We start from the raw sequence: 27,409 nt of genomic DNA, 5'->3' as shown, positions 1-27,409 counted from the left end.
CATCTACTGTATCACCATAAAGCAACTCCCTCATACTTATAGCCTCATACCAAGCACTAATCTATTCTAATTTCTAAGAATATATTATTAGGTATTCGTAATACTTCTGTAAATTCCCCCAATGCATGTACATATGTGTGTGTAATACTGTATGTAGTATTTATACGTATGTAGATATATACATATGCACATCCATATAAACAAATGTACACACAATCTTAAATGCATAGAGAATTTTTTCAGAAAATACTTTAAATCCTTAATAGTGATTTGCTTTAAATAACAGTATTGAAGGTATTAGGGGAAAAATGAAGGCCTTCTAATTTTTTTGTAACTTTCTATATATTTTTAATTGTGTACAATCAACTTATTTTATAATTTTTTTGTAGAGCAATACTTTTAAATATCCCTTGTGTAAACTTTTCACTGGCCAGATTTAAGAAACCATTAGTTCACAGTAATTTTTTTTTTTTAATGTTTATTTTTGAGACAGAGAGAGACAGAGCATGAACGGGGGAGGGTCAGAGAGAGAGGGAGACAGAATCTAAAACAGGCTCCAGTCTCTGAGCTGTCAGCACAGAGCTCTACGTGGGGCTCGAACTCACGGACTGCGAGATCATGACCTGAGCTGAAGTCGGATGCTTAACCGACTGAGCCACCCAGGCACCCTTATTGTTTAGACACTTGTAGAAAATTCCTAGGAACGCAGTGGTGATTACAGGAAAGGAAACTAAATAAGCTGATAGGAAATCAAATTTGTAATATGCTCTGCTAAACTGTAAGTTTAGTGGAGCTCTTTCCAAAAAGAAGTTGTAGGTACATATGATAAAATACCTCTCTGTTAGCCTTAAATCCTAATTCTCATTCTGCCATGTACTAGTTATGTGACCTGAGTAAGGTGAGATTGCCTTCGCAAGCCTCATTTTCCCCATTTGTAAATGAGTCTATGATAATATTCACCTTCACATCCTGTTCAGACAAGTTTATCAATGGGGAAATACTTAACACAGCCACTTGTCCATGTAACGGAAGTTATGATATCTGGCCATATTATTTCAAACAACAATGGGTAAAGCAACATAGTGGAAACAATACTAAACAATACTAACAATACTAAAGCAACATAGTAGAAAGACCCAAATTGGAAGTTTCTAGGCATGGACTCTCTTTCCTTAGCTATATCAAATTCAAGAAGTCGTTTCTCTCTATTGAAAGTTCAATTTATTTACTTATAAATAAAACTGCCACCTTAAGATCATACAAAGTACTATGTGTGAAAATACTAGAATACTCAAAGCACTATAAAACTCAAATGTATATAAAAGCTAAAATATTGGAACTGGGAATGAAAGAAATATTCTGTGAATTAAAAAGACAGGCTTAATGGATATAGAGTTGGTAAGTTGGAGATAGGAGCTGAAGAGAAAAAAAAAAAAGAAAATAGGGGCTGGAGTCAAATTAGTCTTCTTAGAGTGCCACCACTGATGTCTTCATTTGTAAAATGGAAATGGAAATAGTACCAACATCCCAGCGTGGTGAGGATTAATGGGATAATGCCAGTAAAGCTTTTAGAACACTTCTTGGCACATAGCTCCCATATTTATTATTTGTTGTCGTTACTATTTACTGATTTATTATTTATTATTTTAGAGAGCAAGAGAGGGCGCAAGCAGGGGAGATGAGCAGAAAGAGAGAGAGAATCCTAAGCAGGCTCCATGCTCACTACATAGCCTGATGCAGGGCTTGATCCCATGACCCTGGGCTCATGACCTGAGCCAAAATCAAGAGTCAGACACTCAACCAACTGAGCCACCCACGTGCCCCATTATTGTTATTATTATTATGCCTTAGCTTACTTAGCTGTAAAAGGTGGGATAACACCAACCTAATAGAGTACACATGAAAAATAAATGAGGTATTAGTAGGGCATGTCAAGTAATACTTTAATGGAAGCTGATTATAACAACAAAACTAAGAACAGTTGGCCTAATATCTATAACCAAATAATCTATTCATCTTTTCCAGAATATCATATACTTGCATTATTTTTCTTATACAGTTAGAAAATTTCTTAAAATCTTCCATCAAATTCATTTTTAACAAGCTAACAATCACACTTAAGAAAATTTACTAGGTTGGGACAAACATATTAAAAGAGACATTTCAAAAAACTAACATTCAGAAAATTTTAACAATACTTTCAATAAACTTTCAATGTAAAATAACTGAATTCCAGGTTAAGAAAAAAGTTAATATTTAATAGAAAAATAAATTATGTTAGAACCTATAAATATTGTTGGGAGTATTCTTTTAATTATAGTTTAGTAGAGAAAAGAGAAGAAAAAAATTGTTCCACCCTACTGCTTTAGTATTGCCTTTTCTCTCCTCACCACCTTTAGAAAAAATGGAATAATTAAAAGGGAAGCGACAGGTTTTTAAAACCAAGTTATTAATTGCTACCATCTACTTTCTACTTAGCATTAACAATAAATTTTAAAATATTCCATTACCCTTTTTCGTAGCTTTATGTTTTTCTTTAGTTTTTTGTTTTTAAGTCCCTTATTTCCCAGTAGGAGCTCACAGAAAGAACAATGCTTTCCTTTTTTTTCCCTCACATAAAAAACTCCATATTTGGGTATTCTTTAGAGAAAGCATTTTCAGATGGAGTGGCCATTATCACGTTGCAATTCACTGGTCTAGATAATTCCTACAATATCAGTACCAATAACCTGATATTTATTATATACACATCTGTATGAGTGACTTTTAGTGCTTTAGGTTTCCCAAAGCTGAAGCCTAGTAAGAATCTTTTAGGCCAGAACGGATGCAAGGATGTTCTATTCTGGACTCCATGGGAAAACTTACTTTGTCTCCAATTCTATTCACAAAGCAATTAGGTAAAGTCCAAAACACTGGGTCCTGAGTAAAATGAGAAGCCATTTTCCTATAAACTAACCTCACATTAATAGGCAAGTTACTGATTTAACACTGGGGCTAAAAGGTAGCCAACTACCTAGAAAAATCTGTTTTCTTGAATAGGTAGGTTACCCTCATCAGGATTTAAACTGACAGAACATGTTCAAACAATTCAGCACTGCCCTGGAAAATCCAAGAGGGTACCAGGCTTGCAACAACAAATGATAGGTCACTTCCTTCAGGGATTTATTTATTTATTAAGTATATTGGACCAAAGACCTGCCAAAAAAAATTATGAAACAATTTAAAACATTGCCATTTAGATGGAAAATGAGGCTCATTTAAGTAACACATGGCCTATGTCTAGTCAACACCCATGCAACGGTACACTATTTGAAACCATTTCAAACAGCAAATTAGAATTGACTCAAGAAGATAAGTATCAGTACTCACTTTTTTATTTCTCGGAGCAGCATTCGGATAAGGATGGTCTGAAGTGGTTCAACCATCAATTTCCTCCACATATCCAATGCTAGCTGCCAGGAAAAATAAAATTATCAAGGCTGAACTACTTTTAACATTTGTTAAAATGTTAAAAGACTCTTCAAAGCAAAAATACTCTTTTGAGTATTTATAGCCAAAATTTCAAAATTCAAATGAAAACTGAATATACATAAAAAATAAATTTCTAAGTTATTTATTTATTTTTTTGAAAGAGAACGCATGCAAAAGAGAGGGCAAGCAGGATAGGGGCAGAGGAAGAGGGAAAAAGAATCCTAAGCAGACCCCACACTCAGCACAGAGCCTGAGGCGGGGCTTAATTCCACAACCTAGAGAACCTGACCTCAGCCAAAATCAAGAGTTCGATGCTTAACCAACTGAGCCACCCAGGCGCCGCTAAATTTCTAATTTAAAATGAAAATGACTACCACATCAGACTTGTACAAGAAACAGAATTAAGGTTTTATCATTAACTGAAAGTCTTAAAGACATAATTGATTAGATTTTTATGAAATAGAATTTATTGAATGTTAAATGCCCAGTATTATGGAAAGGCTAAGACTAATAGAAATAAAGGAATTATGTTAAAGTGATTTAGCTGTTGGCTGATTTTTGAAATTACAAAACCTCTCATACAAACATAAAAGGAAGGTCAACTAAAAGAATAATAAAACATTCCTGTACTCACCACCCAGTTTAAGAAACACAACTTCCACATTACCATTGTACCACATATCCTCCTACTTTCCCCTCAAAGGTTAGAACCACCCTGAAATTTGTGTTAAATCATTCCCTTGCTTTATAGTTCTACCAAATGTCTACATGTCCCTATATTTTTCTTGTCTTAAGTCCAGTATAGTCAACACACAGTGTTCTATTAGTTTCAGGTGTACAGTATAATGATTCAACAATTCTATACATTACTCAGTACTCATCAAGATAAGTGTACTCAATCTCCTTCACCTATTTCACCCAGCCCCCACCCACATCCTCTCTGGTAACCAGTTCTCTGTAGTTAGGAATCTGTTTCTTGGCTTCTTTTTTCTTTCCCCATTTGTTTTGTTTCTTAAATTTCACTTATGAGTGAAATCATATGGTATTTGTCTTTGTCTTATTTCATTTAACATTATACCCTCTAGATCCATCCATGTTGTTGCAAATGACAAGATTTCATTTTTTATGGCTGAGTAGTATTCCATCGTGTGTGTGTGTGTGTGTGTGTGTGTGTGTGTGTGTGTGTGTACCAATTCTTAACCATTCATCTATATCGGTGGACACTAGGGCTATTTCCATAATTAGGCTACTGTAAATAATGCTGCATATACATAGGGGTGCATAGATCTTTTTGAATCTGTGTTTTCATTTTCTTTGGATAAATACCCAGCAGTGGAATTACTGGATCATATTTCTATTTTTAATTTTTTGAGGAATTAAAATTAAATTAAAAATTTTTAATTTTAACCACTGTTTTCCGCAGTGGTTGCGCCAATTTACATTCCCACCAACAGTGCTTGGGAATTCCCTTTCTCTACATGCTCACCAACATTCACTCTATCTTGTCTTTTTGATACTAGCCATTCTGACTGGTGTAAGGTGATTTCTCATTGTGGTTTTGATTTTTTCATTTCCCTGATAGTGATTTGAGAATCTCTTCACGTGGCTGTTGGCCATTTGTATGTCTTCTTTGGAAAAAGGTCTATTCAGGTCCTCTGTCCATTTTTTAATTGAATTGTTTGGTTTTTTTGGTACTAAGTTGTATAAGCTCTTTATGTATTCTGGATATTAACCCTTATTAGATATGTCATTTGCAAATATTTTCTCCCATTCACTAGGTTGGCTTTTTGTTTTGTTGATGGTCTCCTTTGCTGTGCAAAAGCTTTTTATTTTGGTATAGTCCCAATAGTTTCTTACTGCTTTTGTTTCCCTTGCCTGAAGGAAACATCCGCAAATATGTTGCTAAGGCCGCTGTCCAAGATTTTACTGCCTGTTTTTTCTTTTATGAATGTTATGGTTTCAGGTCTCACATTTATATCTTTAACTCACTTTGAGTTTATTTTTGTGTATGGTGTAAGAAAGTGGTTGTTTCATTCATTTGCATATAGCTGTCCAGTTTTCACAACACTATTTACTGAAAAGACTCTTTTCTCCACTGTATATTCCAGCCTCCTTTGTCATAGATTAATTGACCACAGAAGTGTGGGTTTGTATGCATGGGCTTTTTATCCTATTCCATTGATCTATGTGTATTTATGTGTCTGTACCATACTGTTTTGATTACTACAGCTTTGCAATATAGTTTGAAATTAGGAATTGTGATACAGTTTTGTTCTTCTTCAAGATTGCTTTGGCTATTTGAGGTCTTCTGTGGTTCCATACAAATTTTAGGATTATCAGTTCTAGTTCTGTGAAGTGTTATTGATATTTTGTTAGGGATTACAGTCAATCTGTAGATTGTTTTGGTAACTCCTTGGTTTTTTGTTTTTTGTTACATTTCTTTATTTTTGAAAGAGAGAGACACAGCACGAGCAGGGGAGGGACAGAAAAAGAGAGAGACACAGAATCCAAAGCAGGCTCCAGGCTCTGAGTTGTCAGTACAGAGCCTGACGCGGGCCTCAAACCCACAAACCATGAGATCATGACCTAAGCCAAAGTCGTACATTTAACTGACTGAGCCACTCAGGTGCTCTTAACTCCTTTTGGTTTTAACTTGCATCTTCTTGAGCGAGGCTGGGCATCTTTTTATATTTTTATTGTATGTCTTAGTTTTTTTTCTGTGAAATGCCCATTCATCTCTTTTGCCCATTATTCTATTAATATTTATCTTGTTTTGAATAAAAACTAGGAGTTCTTAAATACTGTAGAAATTAATCCCTTGACATATATACTGCAATTTGTCACAGTTTTGTGACTTAACTTTTGAGTTCTTTTAAAAGTGTTTAGTAAAAATACATTATATTTTAATGTCTCCATTTTATCAATCTTTTCCTTTATTGTTTGTATTTTCCATGTCTTTTAAGAACTTCCCTAGCCTAATGTCAGGGATATGTGTGCTCTTATATTGCCTTCTAAAAGTTTTCAAGTTTTGCCTTCCACATTTAAATTCCAATACATTTTTCCCATAGAGAGTACAAATTATTTCAGTATCAAAAATTGACTGCTCCTCTGTTTCCAACTTAATTGCATCTATACAGCTATTAGTCTGGTTTTAGCCTCTATTCTGTTTCCCTGGGGTAACTTTATTCTGATCAATTGGTAATTCCATTTCAAATAAGTAAAAGCATCTGCCTTCCCAGAAGGAACATTCTTCAAGTTTCCCCTTATTTTTATATTTTTAAATAGCACCAACAGGGAAAAAAGAAAGTGATACAAAAGAAAATGTGATCTTATAGCTGTGGTGGGAGAGAAAACTAAAGCCTTTTGAAAGCAAGCTGGTGGTGCTATCAAAATTCAGGATGCTTTGACTTCCAGGTACCAACTCTACGACAATTTCTGCTCATGTACAAAGAGATATATACTTAAATGTTAACTCCCTGAGTGTGAGGTTTGTGTCTATTTTGTTCACTACTGAATTCCGAGCATATAGAAAAGTGCCTGGCACACAAAGGGGTTTAAAAAATACTTAATAAATGAACAAATGAACAATGATATTCACAGTGGTATTTTCAACAAGAACCGTAAACTAAGGAGAATAGTCTAATAAATGATAAATAAATTATTTTATATCCCTATTATAGAATACTGAGCTCTCACAAAAATAAACTTATATGAAAAGAACACCTCACATGGATAGAACTAGAGGGTATTATGCTAAGCGAAATTAGACAAAGACAAATATCATATGACTTCACTCATATGAGGACTTTAAGATACAAAACAGATGAACATAAGGGAAGGGAAACAAAAATAATATAAAAACAGGGAGGGGGGCAAAAACATAAGAAAGTCATAAATATGGAGAACAAACAGAGGGTTACTGGAGGGGGGATGGGCTAAATGAGTTAGGGACATTAAGGAATCTACTCCTGAAATCACTGTTGCACTATATGCTAACTAACTTGGATGTAAATTAAAAAAATAAATGAACAACAACAACAAAAAAGAACACTTAGATACATTAACCAAAAAACAAAACAAAACAAGCAAGAAATACAAGTTCCAAGATATATGGTGTGATATCATTATGGTATATATGCTATGATTCCATTAACATTTAAAATTAAACTGTATGTATAAATATTTACATGCAAATGTGCAGGTAAAATTCAGAAAAGACAAAAACCAAATGGTTTATGGTGATTTCCTCTGGGAGGAGTGAGCTTGACAACGCTGGTGATAAGGGACCATCATTAAAATATTCTTATAACCCTACTAACTAAAGCAACTACTGTTAAGATTTTGTTATTTCCCACTAATCCATTACTCTGCATCCTTTTTCCCCCTGCAGTTTTATTCCTATTAAACATACAATGTGTCCACATTTTTTCATAAAATATTTTCCCCTTTATTAAAGTTTCTATGAAGTATTTTCTATTACTAATTCATCTCTTTGCCTTTATAACAAAATCATATTGTATATATTCTTCTATGTATGATTTTTTACTATTGGATATTGGACATTTGGATTATCTACCCATTAGTCACCCTTACTAACGATTACAAGGAATACTCTTAAACGTTTAAACTTTTTTTTCCATATTTATCATTTTCACAGTGCAGATTACTAGACATGGGATTACCTAATTAACAAATATTAAACATTTTAAAGTCTACTGAAAGACGATGACAAATTTCTTTCTAAAAGGATTATTCTAGTAAAACTTTCCTCATGCTGCATCTTAGCTGTTTATTTCTTTTATTAACACCCATCAAAATTTAACATTAATTTCTGTACTTATTTGACACTGCTTCCCCATGAGGACAGGGAACTTCTGTCTGTTTACCATTGTATCCCCAGTGTCTGGTTAGTCAACAAATACGTAGTACGTGAAATAAACAAACATTGTACTAGAGTATTTCTTTCACAATGAATATATGCTTTATGTAACTCCCCACATTTAAATTTGCACTGTGCCTCAAGCATCTGAATGAATTACTTGACCTGCACACTTAATTGTTTCACTCTGGATTTAATTACTTTTTAAAGTTAAAATAAATTTGTCATGGGACACCTGGATAGCTCAGTCGATTGAACGTCTGACTCTTGATATGGGTGCAGGTCATGATACCAGGGTTGTAAAATAAAGCCCCACATCAGGCTCTGTGCTGAGTGTGGAGCCTGCTTAAGGTTTTCTTTCTTCCTTCCTTCCTCCCTCCCTCCCTTCCTTCCTTCCTTCCTTCCTTCCTTCCTTCCTTCCTTCCTTTCCTCCCTCCCTCCTTCCCTTTCTTTCTCTCTCTCCCTCCCTCTCTCTCCCTCCCTCCCTCTCCCTCCCCCTCCCTCTCTCTCCCCCTCTCTCTGCCCCTCTGCCACCCGCACATGCACACACACATGCTGCCTCTCTCTCAAAATAAACTTAAAAAATAATTTCTTATATCCATAAATCTGTATTTCCTCTCAAGTCCATGACCTTTCCACTTTTTTAACTGCAAGAGTCTCAACATTTTTAAAATGCATTTTATGAGCTTTTTTCATAGTGGAACTATTAACCTTGTCATTTATTCATCCATCATTAATTTAATTATTAAAGTAATACTAATCACATCTCTTCTGTTCTCATCTATGTGAAGATTCTCAGGAAATCACTGCAGTGTTTTATTAACATTTAGGATGTCTCAAATCTTGACAATTTTGGGGGTGCCTGGGTGGCTCAGTCAGTTAAGTGTCTGACTCTTGATTTCAGTCTAAGTTGTGATCTCCTGGTTCATGGGTTTGAGCCCGATGTCAAGCTCTGCACTGACAGCACAGAGCCTGCTGTGAGAGCTTTCGGATTCTCTCTCTTCCTCTCTCTCTGCCCCTCCCTTGCTTGTTCTCTCTCAAAAATAAATAAACTTAAAAAAAAAATTTTGACAATTTTAAGGTAGTCAACACAGTGTCCTTGAAAAAAGGACAGTGAATGAAATTACCTCAATATACATATAAAAACACTCCTATGCTTGCCAGTCATTTAAAGAATTTCCTACCTCTCCTATTTCCATAAGTGGTTCATTCATATCTACACCACCGTAGCCATACTGAAGGTCAGCTTCTGTCAATTTATTCTTTTTAATAAACTGGGTGTTGAGATACCTGAAAAACAAATATAATATTATTATTAAAGTAAGTAGGAAAACAACTGTTAAAATCAGTAGTAAAACAAATAACTTGCAACTTTAAAACAATAATTTTGGGTTATAAATCAACTATAAAATAGTTTGGTAATATATCAAATTAATTAGAAATTAGAAATATAATTAAAAAGGAACAAAAGTATTAGCCAAACTTTCTCTGCAAGGCCTTAAGAGCCAAAATATATGACCTCTAGAGTGGGGGAAAAAAACCCTATCACCCCAGTTTCACTTTAAAAAACTCAAGGGTAGGGGCACCTGGTGGCTCAGTCAGTTAAGCGTCTGACTTTGGCTCATGCCATGATCTCGCAGTTCGTGAGCTTGAGCCCCACATCGAGCGCCACATGGGGGCTCTGTGCTGACAGCTCAGAGCCTGGAGCCTGCTTCAAATTCTGTGACTCCCTCTCTCTCTCTGCCCCTCCCCTGCTCACGTGCGCAGTCTCTCTCTCTCTCTCTCTCTCTCAAAAATAAACATTAAAAAAATTTTTTTTTTAAACTCAAGGATTTGGTCTAAAACTTTTCAGTACTCATATAGCCCAATAACTCCTCCCCAAGGGGCTTCTATAATCCTTCTACCATCTAATTAACTCATTCCCAGATTCTCTTGGTAAGTTCACTTTGTAAAGAACTAAACAAAAAAAAAATGCTTAAAAAATAAAAATCCAGGTAGTCATTCAACTTATATTTCATCACCAGGAAAAGATGTAATTAAACAACAACAAAAAGAGATCGTGATCAGTAGACAGAAAATGAAATAGACTGTTACAGACAGTAGAAAGTATGGGCAAAACTGACAAAGGTAAAATCACTTTGTCTACCACAGGACAATCGCTTTATAATGTTTCAACATATTCTGAGACAAGTAACTAAGAATTACTGAAATGAATAGAGTTCTTTAAAGTAAATAAAATATGTAGAAAGGGCTCAAAACATTCTAGTACTGGGGTACCTGGGTGGTTCAGTCAGTTGAGCATCCGACTTAGGCTCAGGTCATGATCTCACAGCTCGTGAGTTCGAGCCCTGCGTCAGTCTCTGTGCTGACAGCTCGGAGCCTGGAGCCTGCTTCGGATTCTGTGTCTCCCTCTCTCTGCCCCTAACCCACTCGCATTCTGCCTCTGGCTCTCTCAAAAATAAATAAATATTAAAAAAAATTTTAAAAAGAAACATTCTAGTACTCACTTTTCACAATCCTAGATTTCACTATAATGCCTTTGATACATATATTTTTAACATTTATTTATTTTTGAGAGATAGATACAGCACAAGCAGGGAAGGGACAGAGAGACAGGGAGACACAGAATCTGAAACAGGCTCCAGGCTCTGAGCTGTCAGCACAGAGCCCGAGGTAGGGCCCAAACTCACAAATCGCGAGATAAAGACTTGAGCCAAAGTTGGACTCAACCAACTGAGCCACCCAAGCGCCCCTCACTACAATGCCTTTAATGCTTACTTACCACCTGAAAGGTTCTGTCATGTGTATATAGTTAAAGACATATAAATACTTAGGCAATAACCACAAAATCTTTATATTAAAACGCACACTTTCTAATGTTCGTTGCATCAAAATGAAAAGTCCACTTTACATGTGCAGACAACTAAAACTGAAAACAAAGGCAACAAAAATTTCAACTGTGTTATTTTACCACCAACTCTAGGAGATGATGCAAAATACAATTCTTGAAAGTACAACTCCAAAGCTGTATAGACACAACCATGTACACAAGTTGCACTCCCACACTAATTTCAAGCCTCTAGACTCTAAGGCTTAAAACCTTGGTACTCTGTTTGATATTTTAGTCTCCTCTACCCATATGTACAATGTCCTAATATATTTTTCCTGCAAAATGTCATTTCATCCTTCCTTCTATTCTCACTACGATCCTCATAATTTTATGCTGGGTTTTCAACCATGCCTTCCAATTGAAGAAAGGGAAATAGGACTGACAGAGACAGAAGTAAGAGATAGAGAAAGAATGGCTTTTTTTTTTTTTTTTTTTAACCTGAAATAGAAGATTTGGGATATCTGGCCTGAAATGAAGATATATAAATTGGAGAGATATTTTAACCTCTGGCCTCTGTCATTCAGGTGTCAGCTCAAACACATTTCTCTCAGGCCTGACCTGATCCCAATCCAAATGAACTTTAATTCGCCACTTCACTCCCACTGAAGTGACTATACACAACTGTTTTATATTCTTCATGGTACTTACTACTGTGTGAAATATTCCAATTCTGTTATTTGTTTACTTGCTTTGTACATCTGTCACCTCTCTAGATTATAACAACTACAAAGCAAGGACCTGGCTCACACACACAGCATCCAGAACCAGTGGCAGGTAAATATGAAGTCCTCAAAAAATATTTCCTTGATGAATTACTGAATAAATAAATGGATAACATTCCAGACAACAGGAATAACAAAAGCTAATATTAGAACACAAACTTGGAAAAGCAGCCTGGAGCCGGATCATAAAAGCCATGAATGCCAGGAAATACAAGTAATCACTAACATTTATAGAGCTTATGTTACATGTCAGGCATACCCCTAAGCATTTTATACAGCTGAATACTATCAGGTACATACATGTGGTACTATTATGATCCTCCTTTTATATGTAAGAAAATTGCAGCTTAGAGAGCTTAAGGAACTTGCCAACAGTCAATGTGCTAGTAAGTGGAAGAGCTGGCACAGAAACTCTTGAGTTCTCCCTTTCTCATTCAACAAATATTGACTGAGTGTGAACTCTATGTCAGGTACAATGCCAGGCACTAGGGACAGAAAGATGAAAAACAAAAATGTGGTCTTTCCACACAGAGTTTACACATCTGGGAAAATATACAAATATGAACAAATACAATATTTCAACTGTGACACATGCTCCCTGAGTGGAGGGACTTAATTACCATATCTTTACCATATCTATGTGCCTTCCTATACGAATCCTTTGCTCCCAACCAGTTTCTTTTTTGGTCTGTGGTACCACCATGGCGATCCCAGTAAAAGATTAGAAACACTTCTCTCTCATCCTTCCATTCTACTCTTTTAATCAGCCAGTCCTCATCTCCTCCTAAACTATTCATTATTCTCTCCCATTACTTTCCTTCTCTCTTCCAATGTCTCTTGTTAATTCTCTGCTTGGATCATGTGCAACACTCTCATGACTGGTCTCTTATTTCTGTTGTGCCATCTCCAATTCATCTAAAAATTCCACTTTCAGGATGTCACTAACCCATTCAGAATCCTAAGTAGCTCCCTTATACCTATAGAGTAAACTTCTTAGCATAGTGGTTTGTTAACTCTGAAGAACTAGCTGCTAGACCTGCAGAAGTCTGGAATCAACTAATCTGTTTCAACGATCTGTATGTATATTCTTGAGCCAGTATACTGGTTTAGTGGAGCTTTATGTTTCCATTCTGACAGGACAAGTCACTGTTCTCTTTACCTCATGGAATAAAACTTTAACTTCCATTAATTGTAGCTTTCTCATTCCAGATTTCTACTCTTAATGTTAAATTTAAGCTTGACAAGACAAGCTTTTAAAATAATTTAAAGATGTAACTTAAAATGTAAATAGTGTAAGTTTTCATTTTGATATGGATACCTTTTTTTTAAGTTTATTTATTTTGAGAGAGAGAGAGAGAGAGAGAGAGAGAGAGAGAGAGAGAACAAGCATACACAAGCAGGGGAGGGGCAGAAAGACAGGAAGAGAGAGAATCCCAAGCAGGCTCCACACTGCCAGCCATGGCCCAAACCCATGAACTGAACCCATGAATCATGAGATCATGACCTGAGCTGAAATCAAGACCTGGACTTTTAGCTTAAAAGACTGAGCCACCCAGGCACCCCGACATGGATACAATTCTTAACTTAATATTTTACAGTCAATTTTATTAATGACACATTTGTTTTTAAAGACATATGTTCTAAGAAATTATAAAAGAAAATAGGTCCCAATAATTTCTTAAAGGCAATACCTGATTGTTCTTCTCATGTATGATGCAATAGTTTTTATAACTTTTATGTTTTTATAATTTACTTTACCTACAAAGTGCTTAATAAGTATCCTTCACTTTTCTGGAGTATTAGCACTGACACAATTAAAAATAGTACTTGCCAATAATGAAGAGCCTAAAGTAACTTTGAAGCCTCAGAGAAACCAAGCATTTCAATCTATCATAGGAAATTGCATTACAGAAATTGTTCTCATGCTAATACCTACTGGATTTCAAAAGTCGTTAATACTCCAAGAGCCAGCAGGGTCTAAAGAGCTATGTAGTACTGGGAAAGGCAGGCAGGAGTATCAGCATTTTCCTTACAGTCAGAATCCTTAAATTACCTATATTAATGCATATCCATCTTAGAAATCAATCAGGATAAACAAGAGGGTAGAAATCACTTCATAAAAATATTTAAAAACACTTGAAACAAAATTGAATTCTTCCTTTATATTTCTCTACAAATATATCCTTACAGACTATGATTAAAAATGATAGCTAGCCTGGATCAAACCTCACTACCCTACAATTAAAAACTATCATTAAGCAGTTTTCATGTAATTACTGCCAACTATATCCTCTATAAAAAGGATCTTACCACCTATTCTACCAATATAATTAAATAAATGATGGTCAGCCACATGATGCCAGCATCACAGAGGTCAAATACAATTCTCTGTATGTGAATCCCATTAGCCATTAGTTCTAAGTCTTTGCTATAGATAGTGGAAAGTTACTACATGATTTTAGAGAGTGATCAAATTTGCATGTTAAAAAAATATGAGTTTAGTAAATAGGATAAATTAGCAATCAAAGGTTGGAAGACTGGTTATAGGGACTTTATCATTAATAGTCCAGGTGAGAAATGATAAAAAGCTTGAACTATAATAGCAATGCAAAGGAAATAATGAATTTAAGAGATATTTGGAGGATGTGACCAATAGAGATCAGGGAGAAAGGACAACCCTAAGTGAAGGAAGGGTAACTGAGACTTTCGGCATTTATGCCTGGGTGCACAGTATTACTACCAATTAAAAATAGTAATACTGGGGACAGTATACTGGGGACAGTATATAAAAGATTACATGCTCAGTTTTGAAATCTGCAATAGTACAATGTACCCACAGAATAACCTGGAGGTATAGGCGGGTTAGGTAAAAATACTCCTCTGAAACCTAAGACCACCTGGGATATACAAATATTTTGGTGGTTAGTAATATGTAAGTTGTAGCTAAAACCAGAAGTAATTGAGATCATCCTAGAAAGAATGCAAAGTATAAGATAAAAGATGAGAAAAAAATCTACCTAAATGACTAAAAGAGTGAATCTAGGATGAGACGAAGGTAGAATGAAGAAGTTGAATGGGTTTAATGTGACCAATCTGGGTTGGTATTAGCAAAAATTTTTTTCCACTGAATGACCTTGAGCAAAGTCATTTAACCTCTCTGAGTCTAGTCTCTTCAGCTGCAAATTTGGCAATATCAACTACCTCACATGGTTTATATACACACACATTTGTGTATATACAATATATATTTAATAAAAGTTCACTAATATTACCAATTTTTTATTAATATTACCATTAATTTAAATTACCAAATTAATTAATTCTGGTAAACAGAGATGCAGATATAGGAGAACCTAGAAATCTAAGAAAAAATAGAAAAACAACTTAAATCTTTACCACAACGTCTCAGCTCAAGAGGTATCCCACTGCACACAGCATACTGCACTGGCATATAGTCTTAAATACTCTCTCATGTTATCTGTATACCAGTGGCCCAAGCTTCTCAGCAACAGCAAAGCATGCATGTGCTCTCACTTTCATCCTCAAAATTCCTGTAATTCTCCTAATTTAGCTAGGGAATTCTTAAAGTTCTATTTATGCCTATCTCACTTTGGTGGATGAGGAAAAAAAAAAAAAACATGAAATGTCAAGATGTTTAATGTATGGCAAACACTGTTTATAAAAGCCAAAGCCACAGTAAATCTTGTGCCTGTCAGCAATTGCTGGCTTCTGATTTTATTACACTTGGCTCTTCTAAGAAGATATAAAAGCTAATGGCTGTTGAAATAAGTTCCAGTTTCCAACAGAAGCAACTTACAGTGAGTAAACTCCAGTGTTGTTATAAAAACCTACAGGAATATGAACCAGTGACAAAGGACAAACACGCCAAGCAAGAGAACCAAGCCCTGGCCTCAGTGTGCTACTCCAGCAATGCAGAGTGTAACTGTACAGATGATGTTTTGAGAATCAGCTTCACTCCTCAGCTTCTCCCCAATGAAAAACTAAGGCAGGGGTCCATCTCAGCCCATGCCACAATGCAGATGCCAAAATTATCACTGCCTCATCAGAGGCCATAACAATTTCAAGAGCAGACACCCTAATTCCAAGGATGAAAGGCCTAGGTTACTTAACGCCACTATTCCTTATTTATCCAACATTCTTCAATAAATAGGTCTCTGCTTCATGTACCCAGAAATTTATTTCCATTGTCTATGTGAATAGGTTAGAGAGGATCAGTGTGGACTACCATAGGAACATGCAGGAATGACAGTTAACACAAAAGATCTACGCAGGAAACTAGGTAGAGCAAGGACAAGGGAAGTTCAGAGAGGAGAATGTGGAAAAATACATCAGGATTACTCATTCAGAGGGGCGCCTAGGTGGTTCAGTCAGTTAAGTGTCTGAATTCAGTTCAGGTCATGATCTCAGTTTCTGAGTTCCAGCCCTGTGTCAGGTTCTGTGCTGACAGCTTGGAGCCTAGAGCCTGCATATGATTCTGTCTCCTTCTCTCTCTCTGCCCCTTCAGTGCTCGCACTCTCTCTCTCAAAAATAAATAAACATTCAAAAAAAAAAAAAAAAGAATTAGTTCTAGAAAAGACTGGCTTCTAGAAAAGCCATCTAGATAGATATGACAGCATCAAAAAAGACAAAAATGTGAGAGACCATAGGGCATTAACACACTGTAGGTAATTCAATATGCCTATAGGATAGGGTAGAACTTCAAGAGAAAAACTGCTGAGTGCTTTGACAAAGAAGTGTTTCCACAAAACATAAAATACTGAATCCTAGAGTCCAAAAAGAGCATACTGGCAGGGAACACAGGCTTGCATTTACTCTGCTAAGCTTCATCCAAGCTAAAGTTCCACTTTGGAACTCTTGTCAAGATTTAGCACACAGAACTACAGAATTAAATACAGTTTTAGTTTTCAGAGAATAACTTTCCACACACTGCCTGGCTCCCATATTCCTCCATGACCCAGACTACATTTTCCCCATAGCAGACACAGTCCATATAGCAGGGAACACTTTAGCTCTGTTTATTTCTATGGGTAAGAGGTGATTCAAAAACCAAAAACCAAAACTCCTTCAATTACTGAATGCAGGCAATACTATTTATAGATTGTCAAGAGTTTCAAGGCATACTTACCTATACAAGCAGTCCATATAGTCTGCACCTTTGCTATACTCCTCCCAATACCTATGATACATAACAAGTACTTGCTCTTCAGACTCCAGAACTCTCTATATAAAGAAGAAATATACTTTTACTTGGAAAGCACTAATTATTTTCATTTGTAAGGTATGAAATTTATCAAAAATTAATGTTCTAAAATGACATAATTCTATTGTAAATTACATTTACAAATTACATTCTAATTTAACTACTTTTAAGAACACTGAAATGACCAGAAAAAAATGTGCCTTAGATATGAAAATAAAGCATCCATACTAAAGAGTAAACTGTTTCACTCTCTAAAAGGACAAAATGTAATGGTGTGAAGTTGTCTTCGGGCTAGAATATTTTATTAAGATCAGTTTATTTATTTATTTTTTTTATTTAAAAAAATTTTTTTTATGTTTATTTATTTTTGACAGAGAGAGCATGAGGGGCAGAGAGAGAGGGGGAGACAGAGCATGCATAAGGGGCAGAGAGAGAGGGAGACACAGAATCAGAAGCAGGCTCCAGGCTCTGAGCTGTCAGCACAGAGCCCGACACGGGGCTCAAACTCACAGACTGCGAGATCATGACTTGAGCCAAAGTCAGACGCTCAACAGACTGAGCCACCCAGGTGCCCCTAAGATCAGTTTAAAGTAGGATGTAATTCTACTGCCATGTATCTGTGTACTTCCTCAAATCCCTCACTTTTGATCATCCTGCTAGTTACATAAGTATATTATCACTCTGAATTATTCACTTATGTAAATGACTATTTATGAAAATTAACACCTTTTCTATATTCCCCAAATAAGATGTTTTATATTTACTTAGTAGAAATCTATTATTTTTTGAAAAATGAAAATGAAACATTTAGTGTGAGGTCTAATTTTTAAAATAAATCTATTCTAACAGTAAAACTACACTGAAATGATGTTCAAAAGATCTTAGGTTCTTTTATCTCAGTTCTTTTATTAACTGTCCATATGACTTTAAGTAAGTCGACCTTAATTTCCATCTAATTAATTCTCTGATAAAATGCTATGCTTTTAAACTTGGGATTTTAATAATTAAGGCTCAAGAGACAGAATAACCTATAAATAGTATTTTTTGCCTATCATATTAATAAATTAATTAAAAATAGCAACTGCTATTAATAACGCTAGAGAAAAGAGCACCCATAGGAACTGATACTACTGGCTGAATAAATATAAGAACAATTTGACCTACAGTAGTAGGTCAAAACAATAAAAAATGTTCATGACCTATGACTCAATAATTCTATGTCTAGGAATTCATCCTATAAAAAACTCAGCCGCACAAAAATAATTTAGCTACAAGGATATTCACAGAAGCACTGTTTATAAAAACAAATTACACAAATTGGAAATAATCCATATGCCCAGCAGTATGAGAATATTTAAACAAATCACAGTACCTCCACAAAATGAAAACCTTTACATCATTGCCAGGATTATAAAAGTTTATTTAATGACAAGAAAGAGACTTACATTATTATTAAAATCGAAAAGCAGATTATAGCTAAGCGAAATTAGTCAAAGAGAGAATACGTATGACTTCACTTGTATGAGGACTTTAAGATACAAAACAGATGAACATAAGACAAGAAAAGCAAAAATAATATAAAAACAGACAGGGGGACAAAACATACGAGACTCTTAAATATAGAGAAAAAACAGGGTTGCTGGAGGTGTTGTGGGAGGGGACATGGGCTAAATGGGTAAGGGGCACTAAGGAATCTACTCCTGAAATCACTGTTGTGAATCTACTCCTGAAATCATATGTTAACTAACTTGGATGTAAATTAAAAACTAAATAAATTATTAGGAAAAAACCTGTATATGATTCAGTTTTCCAATAAAAAAATAAAGCAAAAGTATGCAAAAGACAAATATCAAGTTATATATATATATATATATTATATATATATATATATTAATATATGCCAAAATAGATGTAGTTAATTCTGGAGGCATGAGTGATGTTTGGGTGATGATTTTCCTGTTTTTGCTTACCAGAATGTTCTAAATTATCTAAAACGGCAATGTAATGCTTTAGTAATTTAAAAAGTTCCCTCCCCCAACAAATCAAATTTTCTTCTCACAGGTAAAACTGCTTCTAATCTGTTGATTATGTTAATAATTTACTTTGTCATCAATAAATTAGCCAACTTCTTTTTTGTCACAGAATCTGAGAAAACATATGGTGCATAATTATATAAGTAATCTAAACTTTCCTAAAACTATTTCACAGTATCATTTTTAAATGCAATTATACCACTATTAATTTCGAAGTTTTTTTTAATGTTTATTTATTTATTTTGAGAGAGAAAGCAGGGGAGGGGCAGAGAGAGAGGGAGAGAGAATCCCAAGGAAGCTCTGTGCTGACAGCCCCATTCAGGGCTCGATCCCATGAACAGTGAGATCATGACCTGGGCCGAAACCAAGAGTCGGATGCTTAAACAACTGAGCCACCCAGGTGCCCCTCCTAGTTTTAATAATTGTACCACTGCTATGCAAGACATTAACCTTAAGAAAACTGGTAAAAAGGATACATGAATTCTGTATTATTTTTGCAACTTTTCTGTAAGTCTGAAAAGTATTTCAAAATAAAACATTTAAAGAAATGCAAACTATGCTAATATATAAAAGTACAAAATTGATAAATGGCTCACACAGGTAACAATCATGGTATAACCAAAGTTCACTACATTATCATAGCAGAACTTCAAAACTTCACATACTAAACATTTTAAGAATAATTTAAAGTATGTTATTAAAATTGCTTTTATCAACTAACAAATGTACATATTAGAACACTAAAATGTATCTGCCATATATAATAAAAAGTAGAGCATTACCTTTAAAGGTTTTAAGGGAAACATCAAACAATCAATTATGCTCTGGGGTTATCACCACTTTAAAACATAACTGCACCTAGCCACACCCAAGGTCAGACACCTTATTATATAGTGTTGTTTTATCTCCATTTTAAAGATAAAGAAATGGGGCACCTAGGTGGTTCAGTTAGTTAAGCATCAAACTCTTGATATTGGCTCAGGTCATGATCTCATGGTTTGTGAGACTGAGCTCTGAGTTGGGGTCTACGCTGACAGCTTGGAGCTGCTTAGGATTCTCTATCTCTGCCCCTCCCCCTGCTCACATGCTCTCTCTCCCTCTCTCTCTCAAAATAAACTTTAAAGAGAAAAAAAACAAAGACATTTCAATCCACAAGGCAGATTAAGTGAGTTGCCCATGGTCACATGGCTAATAAAAGGTAAAGTCCAGTTGGGGCTATAGCCCCAACATGGAAATTCTTTTGTTCATACAAAGATCAAATCTGTGATGTTGCCCTTGTACATATGACATTACTAACTAAAGTAACTGGTCACAAGGACAGTCTCTATCATGCTTTTTAATTTATCATTTCCCTTTTTAGTTTTAGGCTTTTGTAAGACTTTATGTAGGATATGAAGAGGCAGCTAAAAGGTTGAAAATAATAGAGATTTACCAAGAGGTGGGAAGAATAAGAGAAAATTTGATTCTAGTAAACACCATCCAGAGGACATAGAAGCAAATTTTAAAGTTGAGCAAACCTTGATTTGAAACCCCACTCTTTCAGTTACTAATTATACAATCTTGAATAACTAAACCTGATATCCTTTGGAGAATCTAACAACATAATGCTTAACTCATAGATCTTAAATATATATAATCAGAAAAATGTTATTTAGGAAACAAAGCAAATAACCTTAATCTGATATAAATTCTGCACTGGAAAAAAAGTAAACTAGTCAAGTGACTACCCAGCTACAAACATATTTATATCATGTATGTATCACTCCTTACCTTGTGCAAATGCCGTACGTGATTTTCCAAAAAAATCTTAGTTTCTGTATAAAGTCTTTCTCCAAGGGGTTCAGGATAGGCCACACATAAAGCATAGATATCTCTAGTTAAGTTGTTAAGGTTTGCATATTCATTAGAGATATTATTTTAAAACAAAAGATTTAACTCATTAAAGTTTGCCATTAAAAAGTGAAATATTTCAAGCAATTTAGGATTCTACAGATATAGAAAGAGTAAAATACATAGCCATGCTTACTTTAAAAAGCACTGAGTTATTCATTTACTCATTCAACAAATATTTCTTGAGAATTATTAGACAGCATTGTAAGGAAAATGGTTCTTCTCTAAGAGGTTAAAATTCAGAGTGGGTTCTGGGAAATCAAGTTACCCAGAAACCTACAAAATAAAGTTTATGTAAGAATGGACATAAGCATAATATCAACAAAAGGCTATAGAATATCATAAGAAGTAGATATGTATAAGCAATTCTGAGAAACAAAAGTTACAAAAATTACTAATGTGACACATTTTCCTACATCATAGTACTCATCAAAATACACTGCAACCGATACACTATCCTTCAGCATTTATTCCATTAGAAGAATTGTAATATGAATAGTAATATCAATTAATCAATTAAGTTTTTGAATACCAACTAAGTACCCTGCTAGGTATCACAAATGGTAGATATATACTGTAGCAGAGTTTTTAATCTGAGACAGAGGAAATGGGATCTGAATGAGACTTTAGCTCTACTAGCCAGTGATCTTGACCAAGTCTCTTAACCTTTCTGCTGTCATTTCCTCATCTCTAAGGTAAGGGTAACAAACCGTCTCTTGATATCTCTTACAGAATCTTTGTAAAAACCAAATAAACTCATCAATGTTAACATGCTTCATAAACTGCATTACTGACCAGACGTTTAAGATAAAGAACACATGAAGCAATCTGGGAACAGCCTAACTGGAGATCCAGATAAAAACTGAAAATAAGGTTAATTATTTGGGATGGAGTCAATTATTTAATATGCTTTTCTTATATTATAAGTACAATTAATATACTTAAAATAAGGATCAGGAAATATGGCAAAATAAAAATTTGTACTTAAAAATATAGAGGTAGAGGGGCACCTGGCTGTGACTCTTGATCTCAGGGTTGTGAGTTCAAGCCCCACATTGTGTGGGGCTTAAAAAAAATTTCCATTATTAAAAAATACAGAGGTAGGATGCAGGTTCTTCCTCTTCTATAGCCCCATAACATTTTACATATTCTTCTTCTACAGAATTCATTTTTATATAATAGAAATTATTTATACCTTTTCCATCCACACTAGCCTGTTCTTAATTATCTCTGTATTCCCAGCCTCAAGGCACAATTCCTGGCACATTATAGGCATTTATTAAACACTTGGTGATGGAAGGAAGATAGGGAATAAGTATCACATGCTCTGCCTATTTACCTAGTAGCCTTACTCCAGAAAGAATAAGCAGCCCTCTCCACATGAGGTCACTGACAGGTAGACTTTGGTCAGACTTTCCCAGGTTCCTTCTAAATCCTTTTATTTTTAATTACAATTAGTAATTGATAAAATATTTTCATGTATATATGTACATATTTCTTCGGTATACTATTATACTAAACATAAACAAAAAACGTTTACAGCAAAAAAGAGAAGCAAAAATATCCATATAGTGCAATACTGCTGTGCCAGATTTTTTTGTAGAAAAAAGTACAGTATGAAACAAACTATTACAATTTTATTTTTTATTTTTGTTTTAATGTTTATTTATTTTTGAGAGAGAAGGGACAGAGTGTGAGCAGGCGGCACAGAGCCCCACGTGGGGCTTGAACTCATGAACCATGAGATCATGACCTGAGCTAAAGTCAACACTTAACCAACTCAGCCACCCAGGCACCCCTTACGATTATTTTAAATCAACTTAGATACAATGAAAATTTAAAAAATAGAAGATTAAATATAATAGCATAAAAGAACTACTTACCAACAGCAACATAAATATATTAACCTATATTACAAAAAAAGTAGAAATTTTAACATGCATCGCCTAAGAAAGAATTTAGAAATTTATTTCTATAGAAATTTATTTCTATATATAGAAATTTATATCTAAATTTGTAAAAATTTAGAAATTTTATAGAAAACTGATAATAGTGTGGGGAGAGAAGAAGAAGAAAGGTATAAATACAGAAGAAAGCTGCCCTAAAATAATGTATTAGATAAGCTCCTGGATCCAGCTTGGAGCCCTCTAGGTTTGTTATAAATTCCGTGGGGAAAAAAAGAAGTCCTAGTTCACTACATAATTTAAATCTCTAATAGTTTTGTGGTTTTTTACCATAGAGATTTATATTCAATCTCAATTAGTTATCTCAATCTTACCCTAGTAAAATCAGATATAAAAGTGTTGTCAGAATTAAACGTATTAGAAGTGAGGAGAGGGGCGCCTGGGCGGCTCAGTCAGTTAAGTGTCCGACTTCAGCTCAGGTCATGATCTCATGGTTTGTGGGTTTGAGCCCCACATGGGGCTCTGTGCTGACAGCTTGGAGCTTGGAGCCTGGAGCCTGGAGCCTGGAGCCTGGAGCCTGGAGCCTGGAGCCCGGAGCCTGGAGCCTGGAGCCTGCTTTGGGTTCTATGCCTCCCTCTCTCTGCCCCTCCCCCACTTGTGCTCTGTCTCTCTCTAGGTCTCTCAAAAATAAATAAATGTAAAAAAAAAAATTAAAAAAAAAAAAAGAAGTGAGGAGAGTGGTTACCTCTAGTGACTGAGGGGGTAAGAAAGTGGGATGCTAGGAGTGTTCTATTTATTGGGTCCATGGGTATGTTTATGTTATGAAAATTCACCTGTACATTAATGAGTCAGTGTATACTACACTTAAATTTAAATTTAATTTTTTAAAAAAGACTAAATTTAGCCAGGATCCAGATCAACAATTCTTTTAGCAGAGATATGGTGTATTTAAGATCTTTTAAGTTCTGAATACCTACTTCAAGAAATTTCATCCATATTTGCTCTCTTCTTCCTGAAGCCATATATACACTTAATTCTAGAATACACAACTTACTTGATACTGAAAAATTAACATGATTCAATACCTTAATTTCAGCATGATATGCTAATTATGTGCCCAAATGGTTTCTATCACCAAAATTAGTATCTCAATTTATCCACCACATGTACATGTAAACAAAATTGATTAAAAGGACTTTCCACTTAGGGTAAAAGGATCTGTGCAGGGCAGGAAATACATGGAAACTATTTCAACCCATATACAGGACTTATATACTGTTTGACATCTTCAGTGAGAATGTACTTTTGCATTTTTCTTTTTTTTTTTTTTTTTTATGGTATCTCTGTGCTTTTTGGGTTTGTACTTTTTTTTAATTTTTAAATGTTTATTTATTTTTAAGAGGGAAAGACAGAGCTTGAGTGATGGAGGGACAGAGAGAGGGAGACACAGAATCTGAAGCAGGCTCCAGCCTCCAAGCTGTCACCACAGAGCCCAATGTGGGGCTCAAACCCACAAACCACGAGATCATGACCTGAACTGAAGTTGGATGCTTAACTGAGCCACCCAGGTAATCCCTACTCTTGTATTTCTTTTTAATGGCATCCACCTTGATAAATCTTTTAATTGGTTATCTCATCATAGTTTGGGGTCTCAGTTAACCACTGTATCATGTCATTTAACTGTCTAAAATATATTCCTAAATGTTATTTTTCTCTAACCTACTGAAATATCTAACCACCCTGAAAATGTTTAGGCCTTAGGAAGAGCACCCAACTCTCTACCATTCAATTGTGATTTCGTTATAGACAAGGCACTTTTAAAAGACAAAAAAATGGGAAATAACTGGAGGTCAGATTTAAACATTGTCATTTCCAAAGTTCTTTTCCTCAAGTTACTCTTTAGTAATCCAGGATATAAAAATCCCTCTATTATGAACTTTCCAGTTATAAATTCACACAGTCAAAAAACAAAACTGTAGGGGTGCCTGGGTGACTCGGTCAGTTAAGTATCTGACTCCTTTTTTTTTTTTTTTTAATCTTTGAGAGAGAGAGAAAGATAGAGAGAGAGAGAGAGAGAGAACAAGAGTGGGGAAGGGCAGAGATAGACAGGGAGACAGAGAATCCCAAGCAGGCTCCATGCTGTCAGTACAGAGCCGGACTTGGGGCTTGAACCCACCAACTGCAAGATTCCAACCTGAGCCAAAATCAAGAGTCAGTCGGCTTCTGACTCTTGATACTGCCTCAGGTCGTGATTTCACAGGTGAGATCAAGCCCTGGGAAGGTCTCTGCACTGACCATGCAGCCTGCCTGGGCTTCTCTCTCCCTCTCTCTCAGCCCCTCCCCAGTTCAAATGTGTGCATATGCGTGCGCATACTCTCTCTCAAATAAATAAACATTAAATTTTTTTTTAAAAAACGCACACAACTGTTCCAGAGGAAAAGTTCTGAACCCTGCTACAACCAAAAGACAGTGCTGACCAGCAGCAAAACTATTTTAGTTCATTTTCTCTATTAAAAGGTGCTTCCTATGCTTGGGTTTAATTTTGAATTTTAACACTATTAATTCTGTTGTGCCGTGGGTCAAAAACAATGAGTTCTACATGGGAATGAAAGTAAAGATCATCCAAAGCAGCAAGACACACACCATCAACCATTTTCTAAGAAAGAAGGAACACTGTATTATTACTTTTGGGGTCTTGACACTGGGCTGCAAAATCCACCTTCCTTTCCTCTGCCTCTCCTTCCCCTCAACTATCACTATCCCTGTCTTGTCTTTTCCTGTCTGGGCTCTTGCCTCCGCTTCCCCCGCCCCACAGCCCTCATCCTGTGTGTCCTGGTCCTGCTGAGGGCCACTGCAGGTGACTCTCATGAGAGACAAGAAAAAGAGGGGCACCTGGCTAGCTCATTTGGTGGACCATGCAACTCTTGATCTTGGGGTTGTGAGTTCAAGCCCTATGTTGGGTATAGAGATTACTTAAAAATAAAATCTTTAAAAAAAAAATGAAATGACAGAACACCTGGGTGGCTTAGTTGGTTATGCATCCTACTCTTGGTTTTGGTTCAGGTCATGATCTCACAGTTCATGGGTTTGAGCCCAGCTACTAGCATGGAGCCTGCTTGGGAATTTTCTCTCCCACTCTCTCTGCCCAACCCCTGTTCACTCTGTCTCTGTCTCAAAATAAACAAACATAAAAAAAAAAAAATTAGAAAGAAGAAAAAGGGAAAAAAGTGAAGACAGAAAACCAAACCCTGGTGAAAAAAATAGTTACAGAGAGGGAGGGAGGCAAACCATAAGTGACTCTTAAATACAGAGAACAAACTGAGGGTTGATGGGGGGGGGGGGCAGGGAGTGAGGGAGAGGGGAAAACAGGTGATGGGCACTGAGGAGGACACTTGCTGGGATGAGCACTGGGTGTTGCATGTAAGCGATGAATCATGGGAATCTACCCCCAAAACCAAAAGCACACTGTATACACTCTGTTAGCCAACTTGACAATAAATTATATTTTAAAAAAAGAAAAGAAAAAAAGAAAACCAAGCCCAAGGAAGAGAAGTACAATGGGTTCTCATTATGAAGATATAGCTTGCAGATTTGTACAGATGTGCTTTAAGTTATGTATACTACATATAATAGGAAACAAACTTTAAACAGTGCTGGTTTAGTTTTTTTTTTAAAAAAAAGGTAAAGATGATCTGAAAATTGAAAATGGTACAATGACCAAAACAGTAGTGGCAATAAAAGATAAAGATCTTCTTTATTGACATTTCTGAAGAGGAAGAAAAAACACACAACATGTAAAAGATGCAGTATCTATGAAATCATCTACTAGCAAGCATGGATATAAAATTATTGGTTAAATGGAAAAATTTTAAGTGTAACTACAGAATCACAATAACTGAATTACTCTGATTTAATTTGGAATAGAGTGAAAATGTTACTGATGCTTCAAGCAGAGACAACTACAGATAAAACATTTTCCAATGTGTACCATCTAAGAATGATGGGCTACTAAGTGCCAAGGTTAGTAAGAAGTTCTCCTAAAATTTTTGTCAGGATGGTCAAGGATGGATACGACCTACTTCAATATTTTTCAATGTAGTCAAACCTGGTCTGTGTTGGAAAACATGCCTGACAGAATATATATTAGAGGGGGCGCTTGATTGGCTTAGTCAGTTAAGCATCCGACTTCGGCTCAGGTCATGATCTCATGGTTCGTGAGTTTGAGCCCCACATCAGGCTCTGTGATGACAGCTCAGAGCCTAGAGCCTGCTCCAGGTTCTGTGTCTCCCTCTCTCTCTGCCTTTCCCTGGTTGTGCGCTCTCTCTCTCAAAAATGAATATTAAAAAAATTTTTTAAAAAAGAGTATAAGGGGACTTGAGCATTTTACCTCCGCATTCTA

The 27,409-nt window shown here is 35.5% G+C and overlaps 1 protein-coding gene across 6 annotated transcripts in view; it reads right to left on the bottom strand.

The window, feature by feature from the left end:
• CUL2 (cullin 2) overlaps positions 1–27,409 on the bottom strand; it is a 105,516-nt gene that overhangs the window by 52,697 nt on the left and 25,410 nt on the right. For all 6 annotated transcript variants that reach the window (XM_086714549.1, XM_086714546.1, XM_086714550.1 and 3 more), the window contains 4 exons: positions 20,987–21,089; positions 17,109–17,203; positions 9,535–9,640; positions 3,370–3,452 (listed from right to left, as the gene is read on the bottom strand). In XM_086714549.1, the coding sequence (XP_086570675.1) occupies positions 3,370–3,452; positions 9,535–9,640; positions 17,109–17,203; positions 20,987–21,089 (387 nt within the window). The remainder of the gene's footprint in view (positions 1–3,369; positions 3,453–9,534; positions 9,641–17,108; positions 17,204–20,986; positions 21,090–27,409) is intronic.

Source organism: Puma concolor, chromosome B4 (assembly GCF_028749965.1).
Source record: "Puma concolor isolate L17-30 chromosome B4, mPumCon1.1.hap2, whole genome shotgun sequence".
In the NCBI taxonomy this organism is placed as follows: Eukaryota; Metazoa; Chordata; class Mammalia; order Carnivora; family Felidae; genus Puma; species Puma concolor.
Note: the sequence above shows the minus strand (reverse complement) of the source record. Positions and strands in the feature narration are given on the sequence as shown.